We start from the raw sequence: 27,103 nt of genomic DNA, 5'->3' as shown, positions 1-27,103 counted from the left end.
AAAGACTGAAGGCAGGAAGAGAAGGGGACAACAGAGGATGAGATGGTTGGATGGCATCACCAACTCAATGGACATGGCTTTGGGTAAACTCCAGGAGTTGGTGATGGACAGGGAGGCCTGGTGTGCTGCAGTTCATGGGGCTACAAAGAGTTGGACGCGACTGAGCGACTGAGTCATCAAAAACAGTGGGTTAGTTTTATTTCAGTCAAGTCTCCAAGCTTGCCCCCTCACCCTCCAGGTGTCAAAGAACTGTAGGTAAGATGCTCCCTATCACCTCCTTAGAGACCAGACGGTCAGATATAATCACTCTAGGGTTTGGAGTTTAGAAACATTTACATGTGTGCAGTGGGCATTTGTAACTTCACTGGTTCTGCTCATTCCTGCCTATAGAATCCGGGTCTGGACATTCAGAGCCAGAGCCAGCCAGTTCCACTAAGTCAGTTATCTGTGTGTGCCTGGCACTCAGGACACTCAGCAGGTTGGATCCTGAGGATGTGGGTGTGGGTCCTCAGTCGTGCCCGACTTTCTACGGCCCCATGGACTGTAGCTCACTAGGCTCTTCTGTCCATGGGGTTCTGCAGGAAAGAATACTGGAGTGGGTTGCCATTTCCTTCTCCAGAGGGGTTCTTCCTGACCCAGAAACTGAACCCAGGTCTCCTGCAGGCAGTGTCCTACATTGCAGTCAGGTTCTTTACCAACTGAGCCTCCTGGGACTCCCAAAGACATTTTCATATCCAGAGTGGACCACCTGCTTCAGCGCATGTACAGAGTGAGAGGGGAGAGGTCTGGAAGTTGCTGCTGGCCTGGCTTCCCCCCTGGCCACTAAGCCCTGGGCAGACAACTGACTTCATTTCTGGGTCTGCGTATTAAGACTTTACATTCTATATACTTTACATTTTTATATTTTATACTCAAGGAAACTGAGGCACAGAGATTAAACAGCTTATCCAGGGTCAGACAGCTAGTGGTCTGGCTCAAGGGTTAGCTTTCCCATCATACATCTCACAGGTATTACCTGACCAGGAAGACAGTCATGGTCAAGAGGCTTTGGAATTAGATACACCTGGACCTGTCAGTTTTTAGCTCTAAGGCCTGGGAAAAAATGAGTTAATGTCTGTGCTTCAGTTTCCTCATCTGTAAAATATGAACAACAAACTTACCTACTTCAGAGAGTTATTGTTTGGCAATGCCTAGGAATGGGGTTGCCAAGAGTCAGACACAACCAAGCAACTAACACTTTCACTTTCAATGCCTGCTGCTGCTGCTGCTGCTGCTGCTAAGTCGCTTCAGTCATGTCCGACTCTGTGTGACCCCATGGACTGCAGCCTACCAGGCTTCTCTGTCCATGGGATTCTCCAGGCAAGAACACTGGAGTGGGTTGCCATTTCCTTCTCCAATGCGTGAAAGTGGAAAGTGAAAGTGAAGTCGCTCAGTCATGTCTGATTCTTAGCGACCCCATGGACTGCAGCCTATCAGGCTCCTCCATCCATGGGATTTTCCAGGCAACAGTACTGGAGTGGGGTGCCATTGCCTTCTCCCTTTCAATGCCTAGGAAGTGGTAAATATGCTCAGTTCAGTTCAGTCGCTCAGTCCTGTCCAACTCTTTGCAACCCCATGAACCACAGCATGCCAGGCCTCCCTGTCCATCCCCAACTCCCAGAGTCCACCCAAACTCATGTCCATTGAATCAGTGATGCCATCCAACCATCTCATCCTCTGTCATCCCTCCTCCTCCTACCCTCAGTCTTTCCCAGCATCAGGGTCTTCCCAATGAGTCAGCTCTTCACATCAGGTGGCCAAAGTACTGGAGTTTCAGCTTCAACATCAGTCCCTCCAAAGAAATCCCAGGGCTGATCTCCTTCAGAATGGACTGGTTGGATCTCTTTGCAGTCCAAGGGACTCTCAAGAGTCTTCTCCAACACCACAGTTCAAAACCATCAATTCTTCAGTGCTCAGCTTTCTTTATAGTCCAACTCCCACATCCATACATGACCACTGGAAAAACCATAGCCTTGACTAGATGGACCTTTGTTGGCAAAGTAATGTCTCTGCTTTTTAATATGCTCTCTAGGTTGGTCATAACTTCCCTTCCAAGGAGTAAGTGTCTTTTAATTTCATGGCTGCAATCACCCTCTGCAGTGATTTTGGAGCCCAGAAAAATAAAGTCAGCTACTGTAAATGACTGTTAACATTAGATACAGCCCTGGCCAGGGGATGCGGGTTCAGAAGAAAAAGAAGAGGTATAAGAATGAACGATGACAGTGAGAAGTCTGTAGATACAGACCCCAAAAGAGGACCAACCTTATTTTGCTAAGCACTGAAGAACTGGTGCTTTCAAATGTGCAGTGCTGGAGAAGACTCTTGAGAGTCCCTTGGACAGCAAGGAGATCCAACCAGTCCATGCTAAAGGAAATCAGTCCTGAATATTCATTGGAAGGACTGATGCTGAGGCTGAAGCTCCAATACTTTGGCCACCTCATGCAAAGAGCCAACTCATTGGAAAAGATCCTCATGCTAGAAAAGATTGAAGGCGGGAGGAGAAGGGGACAAAAGAGGATGAGATGGTTGCATGGCATCACCCCTCAATGGACATGAATCGAGCAAACTGTGGGAGATAGTGAAGGACAGGGAAGCCTGGTATGCTGAAGTCCATGGATTAAAAGAGTCAGACACAACAACAGTGGTGAAAGTACATCCTGCACGCCAGAGGATTCTGTGTATAAGAGCGGAAGTGGGGACCAGCATAGGCATGTGCTGGGTGAAGAGTGGACAGTGGACAGTGAATTCTTAGGAACTTCAATCAAGTGCCCATTTGTTCCCACAATGCTCCTGGGCACTGGCTCAAGAATCCAATCTCCTCTTACAACAGGCCACTTTCCAGATCAAACCATCCCTGCCCTCAACAACAGATCACAGGGAGTCAAGTAAGCAAGTGGTAGCCGGCAGTTCTCTGCCCTCTGACTAATAGTGCAGGTGATGACAGGCCCTTCCAAACAAACCAATTTTCTACGTGTCATCCATGTCTTCTTTAATGACCCACCAGGCTTGTCTGGTATAGGTGACTTTTGGGCCAAAGATACAGTCGCTCCCATGCATTATGAGCTGTTCCTGCAAGGACAAGAGCAGACTCAAATCTCTATAAACTCAAGAAGGCTTCAGCTGCCTGTGGATATTAGTTTGGGGACAGGCCAGGCCTTGGCAAGTTAACTTGGTTGGACAAAAAATAGCTGTCATTAAGCAGTCACAGAGAGAACCTAGAATGAGTCAATGGTGTTTAAAATTCTGTCCCAATGGAACCAACAAAATTGATTGATGAGTGTTAATGGAGAGACAGTAAGAGGTAGAAATTTCCAAAGTAGCATATAGATACCTGAGAAAGTTTGGGGGAGGCATTCATGAGACAGTTGGCATGTGTATTCTGAATATGTTTAAAGGGACTGGGAGGGGATGAAAACTTTTTTCTGAGACTTGTACTTCTACGTACCTGCTGCTACTGCTGCTGCTAAGTCGCTTCAGTCGTGTCTGACTCTGTGCCACCCCATAGACAGCAGCCCGCCAGGCTCCCCTGGCCCTGGGATTCTCCAGGCAAGAACACTGGAGTGGGTTGCCATTTCCTTCTCCAATGAATGAAAGCGGAAAGTGAAAGTGAAGTTGCTCAGTCCTGTCGGACTCTTAGCGACCCCATGGACTGCAGCCCACCAGGCTCCTCCATCCATGGGATTTTCTAGGCAAGAGTACTGGAGTGGGGTGCCATTGCCTTCTCCGTCTATGTACCTAGAAGAATATATTTGAATAAAAATTTATGTAATTTAAAGAGTAATAACAATAAAATTCTGCCCCAGGCTGAGTGTCCCACTCACTGGCCTTGGAGCCAAAGGGTCTGCACTGAGGCCCTTGGGGGCTGACAACAGCCAGCCTCTGGGGAAGATGCCTCGTCTGCCGACAGCACCTCTGCAGAGACACTGGGCGTTCTCCTAAAATAGCCATGCCCCTGAGAGACAGGACGCTGGTCACATACCCCCCAAGCTGAGGCTCCAGCCCTCTGTCCCCAGAGATGGAATCCACATTGGCTCCTGGACCATACTTCCCTCACAGCTTGGGGACCTCAATTCCCTAATAGCTTGTCCCTTAACTGATTTCCCTGTGAATGAGTCCCCTTGTCCCCAGGTTTCACAACCTTTGGGAATTTTTTTGACTGCATCCCATGGCATGAGGAACTTCCCCAACCGGGGATTAAACCTGTGCCCCTTGCACTGAAAGCTTGATGTCTTCACCACTGGATCACCAGGGAAGTCCTTCACCAGATTTTAAACAAAAGCATTAAGATTTCAAAATAAATTTCCTTCCATAGAAATAAAAATCATTCCAACCATAGTGTAACACTTTCACTTGAATCTTTCTGCTTATGATTTTCTGCTTCAATTTGTTTTTACTAGGAAAATATACTGTTCTGGTAAATTGTAAACTATAAAACTTTTTTTTCCAATAAATAAAAAATTAAACAATTTAAATTGTATATATAAATTATGTGTGTGTGTGTGTGTGTGCGTGTGCATGTTAGTTGCTCAGTCATGTCTGATTCTTTGTGATCTCATGGACTGTAACCTACCAGCCTCCTCTGTCCGTGGGATTTCCCAGACAAGAATAAGGGAATGGATAGCCTTTGCCTTTCCCTCCTCCAGGGGATCTTCCAACCCAGGGATTGAACTCAGGTCTCCCATATTGCAGGCAAATTCTTTACCATCTGAGCCACCAGGGAAGCCCAAATAACCCACTAAATAACTCATTCCCCGCACTAAATAACGCATTCCAGATAGGGTAGAATCATAGAGAAACACTGACCTGGAGTTCACTGGACTCCGAGGCAAGGGTGAGCCCCTTCTGCTTGAACATTGAGCTGTTAATTTGATTCAAATCTGAAATAACCAGGACAATAAGTCTCATGCGGATGTTTCCCCTGAGGGGAAGAAAAAGTCAGAGAAGGTAAAGATCACGCAACCAGCAGTGGAGAGGATTCACCTTCTGGCGGCCCTGGCCCAGCTGGGTCCCCGGGTCACTGTGCTGGTCTCAGTGCCCCGGGCCAGTGCTGGGTAACAGGAGGAAGACTATCCAGATGTGAGTTTTCTGTTGCCTTGTTGTTTTGTCTTGTTTTCGCTCTTCTGTTGTAAAATATTCCTCTTTTCTGACTATTCTTCACTTCAGAAAAAGATTAGGGCAGCTTCACAATGCTAAGGTGTGGTATACCCTCTAAGCATCTTTATAAAAACCATCTTTTTCAAAACCCACACAACCTTCTTCTTCCAGGGTTCAACATGCCCAACATTGTCAATCTCGCGTTTTCTTGAGGTGGTAAGTGTCCAGAGGCTTTATTTTATTTTATTTTTAAAGATTTAAAAATTTATTTGTTGGGCTTCCCTGGTGGCTCAGAGAAGGCAATGGCAACCCACTCCAGTACTCTTGCCTCAAAAATCCCAGGGACGGGGGAGCCTGGTGGGCTGCCGTCTATGGGGTCGCACAGAGTTGGACACGACTGAATCAACTTAGCAGCAGGTGGCTCAGTGGTAAAGAACCGGGCTGCCAGTGCAAGAGACTCAAGTTCAAGCCCTGGGTCAGGAAGATCCTCTGAAGAAGGAAACAGCAACCCACTCCAGTATTCTTGCCTGGGAAATCCCTTGGACAGAGGATCCTGGCAGGCTACAGTCCATGGGGTCCCAAAAGAGTTGGACACAACTTAGCAACTAAACAACAACAAGCATTTATTTACTTACACTCTACTGGGTCTTCCTTGCTGCATGCGGCTTTCTCCAGTTGCAGTGAGCAGGGGCTACTCTCTAGACGCAGCGCGTGGGTTTCTCATTGCAGTGGGTTCTCTTGCTGCAGAGCAAGGCTCTAGGGCCCGCAGGGTCTACAGTGCTGGCTCTGTAGTAGTTGTGGCGCATGGGTTTACTTGCTTCTAGGCGTGTAGAATCTTCCTGGACCAGGGATCGAACCTGTGTCCCCTGCATTGGCAGGCGAACTCTTTACCACTGGACCACCAGAGAAGAACCAGAGCTTTTAACATTCCCTGACGCAAGAGCCAAACTGTCAGAGTTTGGAATCATCCTAGCTCCGAGATCCACTAGACGAATCTCAGTTTCTTCAAAGTACGCAGTAACCGTATCCATCTCATAGAGATGTGAGGATTAAATGAAATGTCTCCTAGCACATAAAAAAGCACTCACTATTAGTTGTGGCTGCTACAATTATTTCTTGCACTATCAGTAAATGGGCAAGCGGCTCTTTCAACCATGTTGCAAACTGTTTACCTGAAGAAATTTTGATGATATGCTCTACATATTTCATACTAGGGAAGACTCTGTGGGAGAGGGAGAGGGTGGGATGATTTGGGAGAATGGCATTGAAACATGTATAATATCATATATGAAACGAGTCACCAGTCCAGGTTCGATGCACGATACTGGATGCTTGGGGCTGGTGCACTGGGATGACCCAGAGGGATGGTATAGGGAGGGAGGAGGGAGGAGGGTTCAGGATGGGGAACACATGTATACCTGTGGCGGATTCATTTTGATATATGGCAAAACCAACACAATATTATAAAGTTAAAAAATAAAATAAAATAAAAAAGAATTGAATTTTGTTAGACAGCTGGTTACAGACTCATCTTGGCCATTAATCAGCCACAAACCTTGGTGTATTATTTGTCTCTGAGAGTCTGTTCCTTTCTTTTCCAGCTGGACCAGTCGCACCTGCCTCCCAGGCCTCACAGAGCTGATGAAAGGAAATACGAGATGGCCTGGGTAAAAGCGATTTGGAAAGGCTTCAAGTATTATCCAGAGTGTAAGGTATTATTGTTGGGATGTGGGAAGATGACCTTCTGTGAGCACACTTTTATCTGCATTTGGACTTGGGGGCTGGTGTAAAGAATGCCAGTTCCACTCCCTTTTGGAACCCTAGGATCCTCCACAGGTATTCAAAATGTCGATTTACCTTTTAAAGAAATCAGCCAAGAATGTTGGACTCTCTCCTCTGTGTCTCTCCCTTCCCATTGCCGAGGTTTGAGTTTCCCTCACCGTGGGCAGCCACTATCAGTTTCACTTCTTGGGGAAGAAACTCTTCTGTTAAAAGCCCTTGGCCTGGGGCAGCAGTCCCCGCGGTTCCTCACTTGGTCGTCAACGCGGGGACTGCTCTCCAGGCAGGCATCCTTTCTGCAAGGGAAGGGAAGTCTGCAAAAGCGGGGCGGGATGCAGATGTCTGCACACCCCTCAGCAGAGTCCACAATGCACGGCATCAAGTCCACAGTCGAGATGACTCTAAAGCCCAGTTCCTGCCACTTCTCTTGCCCAGTATCTCAGCCTGAGCTTACTTCTTCTAGAATGTCTTCTCCATTCTTTGAATGTGATACTCTCTGAAATCCCCATCACCTTGGATGTCATAACTCCAACCTCCCCGTCATCATAACTTTCCCCCTAGGTTTGCTTTAGTTTGCCTTGTTGATAGTAGGGTGGATTCTGTTTCGCTTGAAGATGTATGAATCACCCAAAGTCCATCGTTTACATTAGAGCTTGCTCTCGGTATTATACGTTCCACGGGTTTGAACAAATGTAATGACATGTGCCCACCATTATCCCACACAGAGCAGACTCGCTGCCCTAAAAGTCCTCTGTACTCTGCCTAGTCATCTCTTTCTCCCCTAACCCCTGGCAACCTCTGCTCTTTTTACTGTCTCCATAGTTTTGCCTTTTCTAGAATATAATATACTTGGAATCATGTATAGCCTTATCAGATTGGCTTCTTTCATCTAGCAACATGCATTTAAGTTTCTTCCATGTCTTTTCGTGACTTAATGCCTCAGTTCTCTTTAGTGCTAAACAGTGTTTCATTGTGTGAATGTACCACCCTTTACCCATTTACCTATTGAAGGACATCTTGGTAGTTTCCAACTTCTGAAAATTATGAGTAAAGTTTCTATAAACATCCATGTTCAAATTTTTGTGTGGAGATAAGTTTTCAACTTTGGAGAAATACTAAGGAGTGCAATTGATGGATCATGTGGTAAGAATGTGTTTAGTTTTGTAAGAAATAGCCAAACTGTCTTTCCAAGTGGCTATAACATTTTTCTGACCTTTTAAGGCATGGTCTGGGCAGTTTTGCCAGGAGACAGCATGACCATCTTAGGCTGCAAGCTCCCCCATTGGGAAGATCCCTAGAGGAGGGCATGGCAACCCACTCTAGTATTCTCGCCTGGAGAATCCCATGGACAGAGGAGCCTGGTGGGCTACAGTCCAGAGGATTGCAAAGAGTAGGACATGACTGAAGCAATTTTGCACGCATGCATGCACCCCAATTCTTAATGTCCAAAGGTCTTGAGATATCTGTTGTGGATATGTGCATGATCCCAGTCCAGGGCAGCCCTGGGCAAATACCGTGTGTTTCATACACAGTCAACCAATTGTGTGTTAGTGTTTCTGAGCTGGAGCAACCTATGTTACACTGAACTGACTAATTGCTCTGGGGGCCACTGACAGTCAGAGAAATGTCACTTTTGGTTTGTTACATGTGCACTTGCAAGAACAGGGAAAGCATGGCTGTCCCTTCTATGAAAATGCCTTTGGGGACTTCCTGGCCGTCCAGTGGCTAAGACTGCAACTCCCAATGCAGGGAGTTCCCTTGGTCAGGAAACAGATCCTGCATGCTACAACTTAAAGAGTTTGCATACTGCCACGAAGATCAAAGATCCCGTGTGTTGAAACTAAGACCTGGAACACCCAAATAAGCAATTAAAAAAAAGAGAGAGAACTTAGTTTATTTCATGCCCCTGGACACTTTTGCCATCCGCTGTGTCTTCCCCTCATCCCTGTCACTCACTACTCCTCATTTACTGGGGATTCACACCAAAATCTTGGGTTTCCTTTTCTCTCATCGCCATAATACTCAGCCTGTAACTTCTCAAGTCCTTGACCGTCTCAGTTTCAACAAGCTTCCTCCAGTGACCCACCCCCATCATCACTCTCAGAGCCCTCACATCGATAGAATCCACAATTCTCAGAAACCTCAGTGTCAAGGAAGTCACTTTCCCAATATCACAAACTATTTTTTTTCAAATTCACCACTGCAACTCGTTAAATCCAAACCCTCCCATCCCTGACTCCCGCCTCTTTCCGATGACTACCAGCCCCCTTTCTTTTTTCAGCCTCTCCCATTTAAAGTCTTCCTGGGGTCCATCTTCCCACCATGCCCCCCAACTTCCTTCTGTGAGCTGCTCCTCACTGGCAAATCGACATTCTGGGTGAGCTTCACTCTGCCTTCTCTTCATCAACCCCAAGCAGCTCCCAGTTGCTGTTACAGAGCCGCCAACAAGGCTGACGAGCTTCATTTTGAGCCGTCATCTTAAGCTGCACCGGGACGTTTCCGTCTCCTGACACACCTGCTGTGTTTTCTTAAAGTTCCTGTTTTCTGCAATGACATTTCAGGCCTCCTGTCTTCGTCTCCCACACTCTTTCCCCCTGAATCCCAGCTAATGAGGTAGCCCGGAGCTCCCTGAGAAGACGGCAGCCAGAGGGGAACTTCCCCATCTCATGCTGATTTAGAAACACATCCAAATTTGCACTGGCTTATGCTTCATTTCCCCTGTAGGGGGGAAAGCCTCTCTCTCCTAACAATAATCTGCCTTCCTTGGGCTCAGATGTGCTCACCTCTCAAGGCATTTATTGCTTTAACTATCATCTTCTCCTGCAACATCACACCGTTAGAGTCCCTCTCTCCGTTCTTTTGTTTCTGTTTTGTGTGTGTGTGTGCAGAGTGGGAGAGTAAAATGTACATTAATTACACATATACCAATAATATCCCAGAAATTTATTCCATGATCTGTTCCAGTCAATCTTCACCTCGCATTGGGCAACCATTGTTCTGATAACTTTCACCATAGATGAATTTCCCTGTTTTTGGACATCATACAATTGGAATCACAAAGAATGTATGCTTTTATACCTTGCTTCTTTTGCTCGACATAATACTGTTGAGATTAACCCATGTTGTTGTGTATCAGTAACTTTTACTGACGAGTCATATTGACAGTTAACAATCGTTTTATCCTTTCCTCTCTTGAGGGAACTTTGGGCTGTCTGGGCTACTATAACGAACCCTGCTCTGGACAATTCTTGCACAAATCTTTTTGTGGACATACGTTTCATCTTCATTTCATTGCTGGTCAAAAAATGGAATATGTTTAATTGTATAAGAAACTACCAAACAGCAGTGACTGTACCATTTTTCATTCTCATCAAAGCAGGTATTTTACTTCTTTGCCAAATAGATCATCAGTCATTTTGATTCTAGTGATGCAAAAAGTGGGTAAGACAGTACTTGGCATAAAATTACCCTGGAGAGGGATGAGCAATTGTTATTATAAGATTAAGTGCTCAAACACTTTAAATAAAGGGCATCTGCGTTTCTTCTTTCCTATAACCATACTGCACTCCTCTTTTTGTTCTAATCCCTTCAAAAAACACCTTATAATAACCCCCACTATTGACCATACATCTCTTTAAGTATTATTATGTTTAAAAACATGTTCATAAGTATTGTCGCGGTTTTATAAAGAGGACAGGGCTGAGGCATCGCCAATACTTCTCAGGTAAACAGCAAATAAACAGCACAGGGTCTTCTTTCTCCTGCAGCTGCCTGCCTGATCTCTCCTCAGCGCCTGGAGTTATGTATTCGCTTTAGAGGGGCAGTGCCCTTCTGACAGCCAATCAGCAGGTCCTGACGAGCAGCACCTTTTCCAGTCTGAAAATCTGGGTGTTTCTGGACACCCAGCTTCTTGGGCGGTGCGCTCAGGCGCTGAGGCCGGAACCGGGCCAGGCACGTGCTGGGCTCCGGGCGGCGCGCCGTCGCACCTGCTCCTGAGCGAGCCAAGCAGAGACGCGCTTCTTTCAGCAGCGCCTGCACCCCAAATGCTCCTGTCAGTCCTACGTTTTTCTCCGCCCCCTGCCCACGCTTAATTAATCATCTCGTCCAGGTGCCTCCGCACTGGCCTCCTCGCTGGTGCGCCGGGCTGGGCAGGGAAAGGGGCGCCCTGCCTGCGGAGAGACGGGGTGCGCCGTGGCTGGCGCGGGGCCGGAGCGTCCGGGATGCCGGAGAACGGCTCCTTCGCCAACTGCTGCGAGGCGGGCGGCCGGGCCGAGAGCCCCCGCTGGACTGGCGCGGGCGGCGCGCGGCCCTCCGGGGCGCCCCGGCCTCCCTGGGTGGCGCCCGCGCTGTCCGCGGTGCTCGTCGTCACCACCGCCGTGGACATCGTGGGCAACCTCCTGGTCATCCTCTCGGTGCTCGGCAACCGCAAGCTCCGGAACGCAGGTGAGCGCCGAGCCCGCCGCCGCGTCGGCCGCTCCCGGGGGCCGGGTCTCCGGTCTGACCCTGACCGCGCAGTTGGCCGCCTGGTCTGTCCTCCGCTCCCCGCGCCGCCTTCCCTCCTCTCAACAAGTCCCCAGGTTTGGTCTTGAACTCAAAATTAGGTTGAGTTTGCTGCCTTTCCCCGACGTGTGGCTCTTGCAAACGCACCGGGAAGCACTTGGCGCATCAGTGCCGGCGTGAATCCGGTAAAGTTTTTCTCGAGCACTTCTTGGCAGAGCAGGGAGCTGTGAAAATAGGAGCGTCTGAAAGTCAAAGCTCTCCAAGGCGCTCCAATTTTTGCGGATTTGGATGGTGCCCCTCCGTGGCCACAGGAATCTCATCTTCAACACCTCCCTCCCCTGCCAAGCACTGTGGTTCACGCAGCACGTGCTTAGAAATTATTTACTGAGACAACGAGTAAATTAGTGGAAACGCTTTAGAGGGTTTTGGTCCCATATTTAGCTCCTCATCTTGGTTCCAAACAAGAGTGCAAAGACAGCCGTCGACAGCATCTACTTGGTCAGAACTGCATTGTTTTCAAATAACCCCCGTCTTTAATGAAGACAGGGAATTCGTAGGACTAAACGAAGATTAAAATAATAATTTGGCAAAATAGTGTTGCAATCCTGACTATTTCTCCCTTTCGATACACTCATTTCAACTTTCTCATACGTAGGTGTGCTAGGGAACAAAACCAGAGGGAGGGAGTCTGAACTCTGACCCCGAGGTCATCAGAGCATGCTGACCATTCTAGCTTTCGGAGAAGCTCAGTGACCCGTTCGTCCATTTGTCGTTTCCCTGTTTGGGCCTTAGGGGCAACTCAAATGTTAGAGTGAATTAAAATGAAAAGATAGCAGAAAACCAATCAGATAACTTAATCATGCTTTTCTAAGGAGGCAGACCATTCAGAAAGGCTATTTCTAGTACATTGTTATAAACACTTTATGTGACCCAGTGACTCCCAAGATTTTTTATCTAAAGAACAAACAAAAATGCGAGCTTCTATGTGTAATATTGGAAACCACATTTGAAGTAATTGTATGGTGACAGATGGTAACTAGATTTATAGGGATCATTTTGAGATGTATAGAAGTATTGAATCCCTGTGCTGTGCACTAGGAACTAACATATTGTTATAGGTTAGTTATACTGCAAAAACAAACTCAGAAAAAGAAATCAGATTTGTAGAGCCAGAGGCAAGAGTTGAGGGCAGAGGAAACTGAATTAAGGCAATCTAAAGGCACAGACGACCACTTCTAAGATAAGTAAGTACTCAGGATGCAATGTACAGCATGGTAAATATAACACTGCTGTATGTCATATGAAAATTGTTGAGAGTAAATCCTAAGAGTTCTCATCACAAGGAAATTTTTTTTTCTGTTTCTTTTTGCATCTGAGATGATGGATCTTCACTAAACCTATTGTGGTAATCTTTTCATGGTGTATGTAAATCAAATCATCTTGCTTTGCTCCTTAAATATACAGTGCTGGGTCTCAATTACATCTCAGTTAAACTGGAAGGAAAGGAAAAGTTAAACTTTCTAACTCAGTCATTTCAGTAGTGGTGACTTTTATTATCTGCAATAACTTTTTCAAGATAGTGTTGTGTTCTTGGACTAGAGGCTTATCTATTAGGAAAGAGCAGGTTAAAATCATTTTGATCATATTGTCTTTTGTAGCAGCCACAAGGATTCATTTCCTGCCCGGGGAAGCAGGGCTTCTCTCCCAGATTAACCAGGTGTTTAAAGGAGCCTTTGTGGGCTTCCTCCCTTGGGTGGGGTGGCTGGAGCAGGGTGCTGTTTCCTTTGCCTGAAGGAGGCAAGCTGCTTCTCCCCTCCTCCATCCACAGGCGGGCTGGCCTCTTCCTCTCTCCTAGCCAAGTTCACAGAGACCTTATTGATTTGAGAGTATGGCTGGGGTGGGTAATGAGCGTGTTAAAACACTGGCACTCGCTGTGTTCATCCTTCCCGTGTCTTGGCGAGTCTGCTACAGCCCAGCACCAGAAAAAAAGAATTTAATACCATATCTGTGCATCAAAGTGACAGTAGCTCAGTCGTGTCCGACTCTTTGCGCCCCACAGACTACGCAGTCCATGGAATTCTCCAGGCCAGAATACTGGAGTGGGTAGCCGTTCCCTTCAGGGGATCTTCCTATTTCGGACATTTTCCTGCCCCAGTCACGCAACTTAACCAGTTTTTATTTGACCCTTGGCTTTATTGATGATGGTCATGAAAAATCATTTGACAGACTGAGATTTCACAAGATGCCTGAACACCTACAGCACTTTGAATAGTTAGCACTGCTTCTACTATCCATTGGCTTCCCTGGTAACTCAGCTGGTAAAGAATTCACCTACAATGTGGGAGACCTGGGTTTGATCCCTGGCTTGGGAACATCCCCTGGAGAAGGGAATGGCCACCCATGCCAGTATTCTTGCCTGCAGAATTCCATAGACAGAGGAGCCTGGCAGGTTAGAGTCCATGGGATCACAAAGAGTCAGACGTCATGCACACACACATATATATAATTTATATATACAATTTAAAAGAGTCGACACAACTGAGCAACTTTCACTACTATTTGTCAGTTTTTCCTCTTACTGAAGAGTTTGGAGTTACTTTAAGAAACATCTTGGACCTTTCTGTAATTGAGTCTAGTTCTTTAATTCATCCGTCTTAAGAAAATAGGGCTGTCATAATGAGAACATGTATATTTACAATAACTCAGGCACACAGCGCACATTAAAGTCACAGGCACATACTTAGCAGGTGTCATTATCCTCTACTACTGCTAAGTCACTTCAGTCGTGTCTGACTCTATGCGACCCCATAGATAGCAGCCCACTAGGGTCCTCTGTCCCTGGGATGCTCCGGGCAAGAACACTGGAGTGGGTTGCCATTTCCTTCTCCAATGCATGAAAGTGAAAAGTGAAAGTGAAGTTGCTACTTGACTATTATAAACTCAGTTTCTCTGTTTGGCAGATTCTTATTGTTAATAACAGGGATGTTCCATAGCAGTGTAGATGGTTAGATTGACTGTCCTTTTGTGGGCACAGGGGACTCCCCTGTCTGCAACTTCTGTGCTCACGCCTTGGGCTAACTTTCTCAGAGATGGCCCTAGAGCAAGGCAGACAGGAAGGGAGGGAGGGTGGGAGACAGATGCAGAGCACTGCGCCACTTAGACGGTAAGGCCAGGAGTGTGTTTCGCTCCCTGCCACGTTTCCGGAGCCTTACTCCTTGAGTGGCGCGGGCGGCGTCTCCGCCTCCCCATGCCTGCTCCCTGGGGACCCTCCACACCCCAGACTCTCCTGGAGCGTCTGGGGACTTCTCCCTGTGCCCGCCCCTGCTCTCTGTCCCCTGTCCAGGCCGCGCCAACATCCACCCCTGTATTTTGTCTTTTCCTCTCCTGCTTTTACAGAACCTTCCTCCATCACGTTCCTTCTCTCTCACTGTATTTTCAATTTCTCTTTCCCTTTAGCCCCTCTCCCCACCCCCACACACTGGGGATCCTTTGATTAAAAGAAAAAGTAATCTTTCCTTGGTCTTATGTGTCCTTCTAACTTCGTGACTCCTTTCTCCTTTTCAGCAGACATCTGACTAACGGTTTATATCCATTAATCACTCACTGCTCCCCATTTCCCCCGAGCCCCCTAGGTCTGCCCTCCTGGGAGGTGCCCTGTGCTTTGTGCCACTGGGGGCCACTCCCTCCCGGGACCTTCCATTCCCTCGGCTCACCGGATGCTAGCTCTTGAACCTCCTTCCTCTCTTCATCTTTGAGACACCCGATCCCTGAGAGTCATCACTGGTCCCTTTGTTCCCCAGGTCCTCCTGATTTTGGTCTCAGAGTATCTCTACATGCCCCAATTCACACTCTTATCCTCCCCTAAACAAGCCATGTTCCTGGTCCCCAGACAGCTTTCCCCGCCCCTCCACCCTCCCTGTCACCATGGCCAGACGCACCCCTGCGTCCAGGGACCACTTCCTGCATCTATAGAATGGGGCCCAGCCCCAGCGCCCCTGGCACAAGCCTGTGGGGCTGGCGGGACTCCCCAGGGTCACAGCCCCAGCTCTCTGCTCCCGCTTATGGAGATAGGAGCTGCTGCCACCCGCTCCCGGCCTGTGTTCTCTGATGCTCTCTCTTCATCTCGGGAAGCTCCTCTGCCTCTTTTTGGCTAGAGAATATCTCCCTCAAATCCCTTACTACCCTGGTGGTAAGTGGTTAAAACCCTGAGCTCGGGTTTGATCCCTGTTCAGGGAAGATCCCATATGCTGTAAGGCTCAGGCAAAAAATGGAGGCTCCTTTAGGCTCTAAGAATTGCACACCAGCTGCAGACCTCAAGGGCTTCCCTGGTCGCTCAGTTGGTAAAGAATCTGCCTGTAATGCAGGAGACCCAGGTTCAATTCCTGGGTCGGGAAGCTCGCTGGAGAAGGGAGAGGCTACCCATTCCAGTATTCTTGAGCTTCCCTGGTGGCTCAGCTGGTAAAGAATCTGCCTGCAATGAGGGAGACCTGGGTTTGATCCCTCGGTTGGGAAGATGCCCTGGAGAAGGGAAAGGCTACCCACTCCAGGATTCTGGCCTGGAGAATCCCATGGACTGTATAGTCCCTGGGGTCAAAAAGAGTTGGACACAACTGAGCCACTTTCACTTTCTTTTTGCAGACCTCGAAATCAAATTCGACTAGGAAAAGAAGTAGCCAACATAGAGGTTGACTGTCTTCTCCCAAGACACTAGCTCAACCCCCTTCCTCAGCCCTCCTGCTGGTTGTTGGCTTTATAGTTAATATCATAAAAGGTGTGGTTACTGTCTCCCCCCACGACCCCGCCCAGTCCACACAGCACTTCCCTTGCAGTATCGCTCTGAGTTTTTTCTCTCCCCACGGGACTGTGAAATCATTGAGAGCAGAGACTTTTATTCCATTTCTGAAACTTAATCTAGGTCTGCTGGAACAAATTGAAATGGACAAAATATCAAGAAAGCAGTGAGATAGAAGGTATTAATTTTGCGTTGTGAGGTGAGGTATACTCAGCACCACTCACGCCATCAGTACGAATCTCAGGGAACGGAACTGCCATGAGCACTAAAAGCCCAAAGTATATCTCATTCTTGTCCTCAAAAGCTGACTGGCACCTTCTCTAGAGTGTACTGACCCCTGTTGTTCCTGTGTGGACAGCAGGCTCCCTAAAATTGCACCCCAGTGACTCCTTAGGGAGTTTGTTTTTTAAATTTTTATTGGTGTATGTTGTTGTTCAGTCACTAAGGTATGTCCGGCTCTTTGTGACCCCATGGACTGCAACACTCCAGGCTTCTCTGTCCTTCCCTATCTCCCACAGTGTGCTCAAACCCATGTCCATTGTGTTGGTGATACCTTCCAACCATCTCATCCTCTGTCATCCCCTTCTCCTCCCGCCTTCAATCTTTCCCAGCATCAGGGTCTTCTCGAAAGTTGGATCTTCCCCAAAGTTAGCTCTTCACATCAGGTGGCCGAAGTATTGGAGTTTCAGCTTCACCATCAGTCCTTCCAATGAATATTCAGGACTGATTTCTTTTGGAATGGACTGGTTTGATCTCCTTGCAGTCAAGGGACTCTCAAGAGTCTTCTCCAACTATTTGAGTGTAGTTAATTTACAACATTGTGTTAGTTTCAGGGATAGAGCAAAGTGAGTCAGTTATACATACATATACATGCATTCACTCTTTTTGAGATTCTTTCCCATCTACGCCATTACAGAGTACAGAGAAGAGTCCCCTGTGCTCTACAGCAGGTTCTTACCAGTTATCTGTTTTATATATAGTAATGTGTATGTGCCTCTTGCCCATTCTGGCTTGAGGCTACTCACTGTAAACCACCTATAAAATGGAGCCTCCTGTTGTTACCCTGCACCATCCAGACTGTCAGCCACACACACAAAAGAGCTGAGAGAAACGTGTCCTTACTGTAATGCAGAGATAGTCTCCATCAGCTAGCGGAAGGCACCACGGCACCCATGGTTCCTGGCCCACCGGCACAGGGACCCTGGTTTCCCAGGTGATGATCAGGAGCCACTGCCTGACAATGGATTCTTGTTCTGCAGGTGGATTAAGAGGCTGTCGGGGAGGTGTTGTTAGTGAGTGGAGGTATGGCCATATCTAGGGCATTCCTGTGATTTCTAAGGAAGAAGGACGTGGAATATCTGACGTTGGGATTACCCAGAAAGACACGGAGCGCTTGCTGAACACCCAGGTCCTTGTCTGGAACCCACTCTGTCGCTTGGACGCCCAGCAGTGCACAGAGTCTGCATCATCTCTCACCCAGAACCACTGGCTGTGCTGCGGACTTCCTGGGGGTGGATTTCAGCCTGGCCCTGTTGGCATCCCCAGTTAGCTTAGAGCAGATCCTGAATCGAGGAGGTAAATGGTGATTTATTTACACGTCACAGGCTGACCCTGAGCCAAAGCTTCTGAAGGGCCTGGAGGAAATGTTACTGGGCCCACAGCCCCCGCCCTCCAGGCATTACCAGGTAAGTGGCCCCACCTCAGCCAGGCTTTATCCACCATCAAGCACTCCTGGAGACATCCCTTGGTGGCAAGCATCTTCTGAGCTGCTGAGCCTTCAGGCTTTGGAGGGCTTTTCATCAGCTGAAAACCAAACTGCGCTGCATTAGACTCCTTCTCTGATGTTGCCTGAGCCTTCCAACTTCACATTTTAGCTCTAAGTATTTTCTCTTTACTGAGCAAAAATAGAAGCATTTTAAATCTCTTAATTATGTCTTTTAGCCAAATAGCCAGAAAGCTCATAATCCTTGTTAATTGCCCCCTTGGAGTCCTCAGTATCCCTGAGTGTGAACATTTTCATGTTTGACTGCCTTTTTTTCCTCACCACAAGGTTCAGAGTCTGTATTTAGCATGATATGCTGCAAAACTCAGAAAACTGATGACCCATTAGGTCTTACAGTTTAAGATACTGAAGGCTGAAAGAGGAAAACTTAAGAGTGTTAAGTCCCGAATCTGAGGGAGTTTACACTTCAGGAGCAGTGTCCTAACTTCACCTTTCTCATCCTATAGGAATTCTTACATCTTATCTCCCAGGGAGCCTAGTCCAACATTATGAGCCTCTTTCTTGTTCTTTGTAATAATACTATCAGGTTGTCATAATTTTATGTAATTATAATAATATAAGACTGATATAATGCAGGTGATAATAATATAAAAATCCCAATAATAGGTAATAGCTAAGATTGTTATACGTAGGCTTAGCAGATGCAAACTATTATGTATAGAATGGATAAACAACAAGGCCTTCCTGTGTAACACAGAGAACTATGTTCAATGTCGCACGATTAAACCATAATGAAAAGGAGTATAAGAAAAGTAGTGTATGCATGTATAACTGAATCACTTTGCTGTGCAGCAGAAGTCAACACAACGTTGCAAATGAGCACATCATTGTAAATTAAAAAAAAAAGACTGCTATGTGCTTATTATGTGTCAGGTAGAAGCCTCTCTCATTTAAAAGAGAAGAAAAAAATCTTCCACAGTCTCTCTATCAGAGGATAGCCCTTTCCAAGCACCAGTTCATTTCCCTCCTTCTCTTGAAGGCAAAGCAGATTAGGAGGGTGGCCTCCAGTGCAGAAGTGTGTCCTCCAGCACTCACCGGGCTCGCCCTTGCTCACATCCCTGCTGGTCTCCTAGCTGGCAGCCTAGAGGGCACTTTCTCACTCTTGTGATGACCAAAAACTCTACACCCTCAATCCCTTTGACATTTCTTTTTCCTGATTTCCTCTTGTTTCTCTTCTTGTTTTTTTTTTCCTCCCCTCTTTCTCTGTTCACATATTCTGGGTGCTAATGTCTTGATCTGTAAAATGGAATCAGCTGATCCATCATAAAATCAGCCTTAAAGGATTCCTGTGAAAAACAATTGAGTCAGTTAGTGTGAATGCATATTATAAACATTAAGGTGCTATACCAATTGTTTTCTTGTTATGTGTGTTAGTGGCTCAGTCACATCCGACTGTTTGTGACCCCATGGACTGTAGCCCACCAGACTCCTCTGTCCATGGGATTCTCCAGGCAAGAATACTGAAGTGGGTTGCCATTCCCTTCTCCAGGGGATCTTCCTGACTCAGTGGTTGAACCCAGGTCTCCTACATTGTAGGCAGATTCTTTACCATCCGAGCCACCAGGGAAGCCTTTTTGTTATAACTAAGTGTAATTAAAGTAATAAAATGCTTCCATAAGAGTTTCCAAGCAATGCTTTGATGGTTATGGTATAAGATTTTGTGGTAAGCATCTTATAGAGCTTCCCGGCTGGCCGAGGGGTAAAGAATCCACCTGCCAAGCAGGAGACGCAGGTTTGATCCTGATCCCTGGGTTAGGAAGATCCCCTGAAGAAGGAAATGGCAACCCACTCCAGTATTCTTGCCTGGAGAATTCCATGGACAGAGGAGGCTGGTGGGCTACAGTCCATGGGGTCACAAAGAGTCAGACACGACTGTGCCACTGAGCACAGCAAAGCAATAAGCATTTTAGTTACTTATTTAAGTTGATGCTTGTGCTCTTAAATATATTCTTTTAAGTGGTTAAAATATCTCCATCTTATTTTTGCATACGCTATTTGCTTGCTAAGTGTAAGTTAAAATTATGTTAGATTTCAACTGAGCCCTTGTATGATTTACCCACACGATCCAGGGTTTTCATAAATATTGTGATTTGGGAAGAAAACAATATCCACCCTCAAAGAATCTGGGGATTAATTAGGAAATCTCTTTGTTGTTCAGTCTCTAAGTTGTGTCTGACTTTTTTTTCGACCCCATGGACTGTAGCCTGCCAGGCTCCTCTGTCCATGGGATTTTCCCAGGCAAGAATACTAGAGTGGGTTGCCATGCCCTCTTTGAGGGAATCTTCCCAGCCCAGGGATCGAACCTGGGAGGCCTGCACTGCTAGGCAGATTCTGCAACACTGAGCCACCAGGGAAGCCTAATTAGGAGCTTATGTTAATATGAAAGGACATTGTTTTAGTATTTTTGAAGTAGTCACATTTTTAATAAATTACCTGTTCAGTTGTTTCAAATGCCTATCCCTGAATATAACTAATAAGAATACCTCACATTTGTTTGAAGATTATTATTATTTCTTAAATCCTTTCCCATGCAAGATCCCATTTGAGGTAAATAGCCATCCTGAGATGGAGGCAGGCCCAGAAGAAGGGCCTTTGTGATTTGTGGCTGATCCCTTGGCTGGTCGTGCTTGATCAGCCTCATCCCCACCCCACCGCCCACTGCCCTCAGCCCCAGGATAACTCAACTCTTGCCCAGTGTTCTCACCCCCTCATGCTGGTCTCCCACCCAGCTCTCCCTACACGAAAACGCAGTTTCTGTGTCTCTTTCCCCAACAGCACTGTGGGCATCTCAGTGGCAGGGGCATGTCTTTCAGCCATCACTGTGCCCTACCCAAGCATGATAGGTGCTCAGTGGACAGAGCACACGTTTTTGAGTAAGTGGAAGATGGAGGAAGACCTCAAGGCATGGGAAGTTTAACCTTGTTGGAAAGGATTACAGAGAGGATAGTGTTAACTTCCCCATCATAACACTCACAGCATCTCACTAAAAACTGTATTTCATTAATATACGTGGCTCCAATGGGTCTTAGTTGCAGCATGCCTGATCTCCTTGTCTTCGTTGAGGCATGTGGGTTCATTAGTTGCTGCATGCAGGATTTTTTACATTTACAGTATGCAAGATCTAGTTCCCTGACTAGGATCAAACCTGGCCGCTCTGCATGGTAACCACTAGATCACCTTCACATCTCACTTTCATTTCATTGTCCCCTGTATGAGACCATGAGGTCTGTAAGAGAAGATGCATCGTTCTTGCTTACCACACTACCCTCAGCCCCAGCATAGTCAGAGCATCTGGCTGAGCCACCAGGGAAGCCCACAGTCAGAGCCGGTATCCAGTAAATACTCAGCAGTATTTGTTGAGCAAATGAGTCCATTACTATCTATTTCTGCATTGCTACTTTTAGCTCAAAGAGCAGATACAATTTAAAACCAACACATTCTTCTTAGAAAATAGAGTGGGCACAGGAAAGAGGGATGCAGAATTCTGATGAAGACCAGATAGCTCAACATCTGCTGGCTCTCTTCCAGATTAACACATCCCCACTGAGGACTAGATTTCCTGAAAAAGGGAAAGTAGGCCGAGAGGGAGGGGACCGTGGTGGCTGTGTATGTGGAGGAATGTGCTTTGTGTATGAATAATGGCAGTTCCACCCATATTAATACAAAACCCTGTTGTGAAGGTCTGTCTCCACTAACATGCCCTGTCTGATGGAGGCTGATGGAAATAAGTAACGCCAAGGCTTGTGAGATAAATGCTCGTTAGAGGCCTGTGCCCGGGTGATGGCCAGCACTGCGTGTCCTGCTCAATTTCTCACCTGTCTGTAGAAAATGGGACTGGAGAACTCAGCCTCCCCTTGACTCTCATCTAGACAGGGCCTGGCTTCTTAGAGATGGGAAACACGGCAAGAATTTTATTCCTCTAATTTGGAATAGTCTGGAGACGATAGGACATCTGGGCAGATGGATCTGCAGCAGGAACTGGTTGATTTCAGCCTTTTAGGAACAGCCAGAGTAATGGGGAAGAGTAATTGAATCACTTTCCACGTGGAGCCGAATGTGTTCTACCTACTGCTTACAAGCTGTTTGCCGCCTCTGGGGCGTTATTCCAGGCTGGGCCACGTTAACACCGCAGAGCTTGACTTGCTTCCTGAGAAACAGTGGGCTGAGCCGCACCTGCTCCCAGCCGCTCGTGCCTTTGTCTGCCCGTGCTTGCAAGGGCAGGAAGCTCCTTTGCCACCCCGCCAGGAGGCTGTGGGCACTGCGGAGGCCAGCATCCCCACGTTGGAAAGAAGGGATTTTTGTCACAGAAATAGCCATGCCACGTGTGTCTGAGGAGGGGGAAAGAAGGCTCCAAAAATAAAGAACAGAACCGACAAAGCAATCATCACAGAGAAAAGAAGTTCAGGGACTTGGTCAAGTTAAAAAGTGACAGCACTGAGATTACCCCAGGTCACCTCAACTTCCAGCACCTACTTCCAAATGTCAAAATGTCAAAACAGTTAATTTCTTTTTTTTTTTTTTTTTGAGGAGTCTCTATACTGTGTTCCACAGTGGCGGCGTCAGTTTACATTCCCACCTACAGTGTTTTAAGGTTCTGTTCCCTTTTCGCTACATCCTCACCAACATTTGTTATTTGTGTTCTTTTTGGTCATAGCCATTCTGATCAGTGTCAGGTGCTATCTTCCTGTGGTTTTGATCTGCATTTCTCTGATTATTAGTGATGCTGAGCATCTTTTCATAAGCCTGTTGGCCATCTGTGTGTCTTCCTTGAAAAAACATCTATATAGGTCTTCTGCTCATTTTTTGATCAGGTTATTTGGGTTTTTTGATATTGAGTTTATGAGCTATTTGCATTTTGGATATTAACCCCTTATCGGACATACCATTTGCAAATATTTTCTCACATTCAATAGACTGTCCATATGATCCATCAATTCCACTGCTGGTTATATGTCTGAAAGAAAAAGAAAATACTAATTCAAAAAAATACATATGCACCCCAGTGTTCATAGCAGCATTATTTACAGTTATCAAGGTATGGAGGCAATCAACAGATGACTGGATAAAGAAGATGTGGTGTATACACATACATGATGGAATATTACTCAGCCATAACAATGAGTGAAATTTTGCCACGTGCAACCACTTGGATGGAACTGGATGCCATTCTACTTGGTAGAATAAGTCAGACAGAGAATGGGCACGGCGTGTTTCCATTTCTATGTGGAATCTAAAAATAGAACAAATCGTGACTATAACAAAAAAGAAGCAGGGTCGCACAGAGACAAACTCGTGGTTATCCGTGGGGTGAGGGTATGGGGGAAGGGCAGCATAGCAATAAGGGATTCAGAGAGAAAAATACTAGGTGCAAAATAAACTGTAAGAATTGCACAGGGAATACAGACAATACTGTATAATAGCCTTAAATGGAGTATAATCTATAAAAATCCTGAATCACTATGTTGTACGCCTGAAACTAATACAATATTATAAATCAACTATAATGATTCCTGAGTCATCTGACAGCAAATTTGAAAGAGGTAACCCCTCACTCTCTGAGACCAAGTAAGGTCTAAGTAGTAGAGTCAGAAGGGCTTCTCAAGCACTGCTAGATGTAAAGAACCTGCCTGCCAGTGCAGCAGACATGAGACACTGGTTCAATCCCCGAGTCAGGAAGATCCCCTGGGGAGGGCATGCAACCCATTCCAGAATTCTTGCCTGGAGAATCCCATGGACAAAGGAGCCTGGTGGGATACAGTCCATGGGGTCACACAGAGTCAGACACGACTGGGGCGACTTAGCATGCATATATGCACAGTGGAATCAGAAACTGAAATCTACCAGTGGAGATAGAGAACAAGACTGAGAAATGAAAAAGCAGGAGATTCCCCCACATCCCAGGCAGGTCCTGAGATGTGCATTTCTTGCCTGTAGTACCAGCATGAAATAATTTGAGGGGGATTTTCTCCCACTAACTAAACAGATTCCTGAGACAGTAGAATAGGAAGGAATCTCACAGTTTACCCTATGACAGGGTTCTCCTCCACCATCCAACCTGTATTTGAAAGTCGCAAGAGACAGGGAAGCTCACTGCTTGGAAAGCACTTCCAAAATGTCCAAATGGGCTCCTTTCTATTCAGTTACTCCCTGTTTCCTTCAGACCCTTCTCTGGTGGCTCAGATGGTAAAGAGTCTGCCTGTAATGCAGGAGACCTGGGTGTGATTCCTGGGTCAGGAAAATCCCCTGGAGCCAGGCTTGGCAACCCACTCCAGTATCCTTGCCTGGAGAATTCCATGGACGGAGGAGCCTGGAAGGCTACTAGTCCGTGGGGTCGCAGAGAGTCGGACACAACCGAGTGACTAACACTTTTCCCTCAGATCCTAACTTAGCTCTTGACTCAGGAACAGTTGGGTCCTGGGAACTCCCAGGGAACTAACAAATGTCTTTTCAGTCGTTTCTGAGTGAGGTGACCTCAAGCATCTGAGGCTAAAACAGGCATTTTAAGAAGCCTGCTTGTGGGTCTTACAGCTTCCCCAGGAGTCTTCTCTGAGGTGGGGTGACAATGTGTGTCTGGACACGGAGGACTTTCTCTACCTTGTAGGTCTGTTTGTAGCTACAGGTGTAGAATCTGCTTTACCTGAGGGTCTGACTTGAGGGCACTCCCAACTGAGTGGCTCTGAGCCCCCTTTTCCCAAACCCCCTTGGGATCAGACCTGGCTTTTCTGATTGCTGTGCCTTTTGGGTCCTTTCCATCAGCCAGGTGCTTTGGACCCCTGAGGTGGTCACTGCAGCCTCTGCAGGGGCCCCCCAGATGCACGGTGACAGTGGCACATCGGTGTCCTGGGAGAGTCCCTCCTGGGAGGGACAGAGGCTAGAATATTCTAGCATACTCTAGAGGATGAAGATCACACGGTCTCAGCCTGACTCTCTCTGCCCGTTTCTTGCTCCAGGTAACCTGTTCTTGGTGAGTCTGGCGTTCGCTGACCTGGCCGTAGCCTTGTACCCCTACCCGCTGAGCCTTGTGGCCATCTTCCACGACGGCTGGGCCCTGGGGGAGGTGCACTGCAAGGCCAGCGCCTTCGTGATGGGTCTGAGCGTGGTCGGCTCCGTCTTCAACATCACCGCCATCGCCGTCGACCGCTACTGCTACGTCTGCCGCAGCGTGACCTACCACCGCCTCTGCCGCCGCCGGCACGCCGCCGTCTACGTTGGCCTCGTCTGGCTGCTCACCCTGCTGGTCCTTCTGCCCAACTTCTTCGTGGGGTCCCTGGAGTACGACCCGCGCGTCTACTCGTGCACCTTCGCGCAGACGGCCAGCGCCGGATACACGGCGGCCGTGGTGCTCGTGCACTTCCTGCTGCCCGTGGCTGTTGTGTGTTTCTGCTACCTGCACATCTGGGTGCTGGTGCTGCGTGCCCGAAGGAAGGTCAAGGCGGAGAGCAAGCCACGCCCATGGTCTGGTCGCGTGCGGAGCTTTCTGAGCATGTTTGTGGTCTTTGTGATCTTCGCCATCTGCTGGGCGCCGCTGAACTGCATCGGCCTCGCCGTGGCCATTGACCCCGAAGAAGTGGCTCCCCGGGTGCCAGAGGGGCTGTTCGTCTCTAGCTACTTCCTGGCCTATTTCAACAGCTGCCTGAACGCCATCGTCTATGGGCTCCTGAACCAGAACTTCCGCAGGGAATACAAGAGGATCATCTCTGCCCTCTGGAACCCACGGCGCTGCCTGCAGAACTCTTCCAAGGGCAGCCAGGCTGAGGGCCCGGGCAGCCAGCCTACCCCCGCTGATAGTGCCCGGGCCCCTGTGCAGGCAGATAATCTCCCACCTGATGCCCAGCCGGGCAACGCACTCAGGAAATGATGGGAGAGAATGCACTCCTCGGGGGAGGTCAGCCGCCCGGGCTGTGCCAGCCAGTCAGAGGACAGTGCGCAGCTGGGGGCCCTTCACCCTGTGGACGAGAAGCCCCTCAGCACGCTGGGGTCAGGCAGTCAGGGACCCCTGCAGGTCCTGGAGGCCGCGTCCCAGCGAGCACATCCGGCCCAGCCCGCCCACAGTCTGGGTGCGCCGGGGCCCGGTCCCACACGGGCGAGGAAGGAGCAGAAGGCACAGGGGCCTGGGGTGCAAGAGGCAGCCTCCTGCCCACTGCTCCCCTCCTGGTTGGGCTTCCTGCTGCTTTCGCCCCTTCCCCTGAGGGGCTGCAGGAGGCCAGGGCTCCTCTGTGAGCGAGGCTGGAAGGAGAAGCTCTGCAGGGCAGGACGAGGGGTGCTCTGCAGGTGCCGCTCCGAGGACAGCGTCCTGCACCCCAACCCTGCCAGGATCTTCCCTACACATATGTGTGCACACGTGTGCAAACCCACACACACCATATCACACACACACATCCTTGTATACACTGTGCCCACCACTCACATCACACTACAGACACATTACACACACACCCCATCACACACACACCCCCATATACACTGTACACCCCACTCACCACACTACAGACATACTACACACACACACAGAGCCCTATATACACTGTATACACCACTCAGAGCACACTAAAGACATACACACACACACACCCCCTATATACACTGTGCACACCACTCACACCACACACATACTACAGACACGCAGAGCCCTATATACACTGTATATACCACTCACTTCAAACAACAGGTATACCATACGCACAGCCCTATATAAACTGTATACACCACTCATACCACACTATAGACACACTACACACCACATCACAAAGACACCCCTATATACACTGTACACCCCACTCACACCACACTACAGACATACCACACATACACATCCTATATACACTGTACACACCACTCACACCACACTACAGGCATACCACACACACACCACATCAGATACACACACACCCTTGTATAAGCTGTGCACACCACTCACACCACACTACAGGCATACCACACACACAGCACATCAGATACACACACACCCTTGTATATGCTGTGCACACCACTCACACCACACTACAGGCATACCACACACACAGCACATCAGATACACACACACCCTTGTATATGCTGTGCACACCACTCACACCACACTACAGGCATACCACACACACAGCACATCAGATACACAC

General features: G+C 47.8%; 1 protein-coding gene across 1 annotated transcript; it reads left to right on the top strand.

The window, feature by feature from the left end:
• The first annotated feature begins 11,132 nt into the window (after nt 1–11,132).
• On the top strand, nt 11,133–25,845 carry MTNR1B (melatonin receptor 1B). Its single transcript, XM_070364989.1, has 2 exons — nt 11,133–11,355; nt 24,938–25,845. The coding sequence occupies exons 1-2, from the start codon at nt 11,133–11,135 to the stop codon at nt 25,843–25,845; spliced, it is 1,131 nt and encodes a 376-aa protein (XP_070221090.1).
• The last annotated feature ends 1,258 nt before the right edge of the window (nt 25,846–27,103 follow it).

The sequence above is a fragment of the Bos mutus genome, chromosome 29 (genome assembly GCF_027580195.1).
Source record: "Bos mutus isolate GX-2022 chromosome 29, NWIPB_WYAK_1.1, whole genome shotgun sequence".
Lineage (NCBI taxonomy): Eukaryota > Metazoa > Chordata > Mammalia > Artiodactyla > Bovidae > Bos > Bos mutus.
Note: the sequence above shows the minus strand (reverse complement) of the source record. Positions and strands in the feature narration are given on the sequence as shown.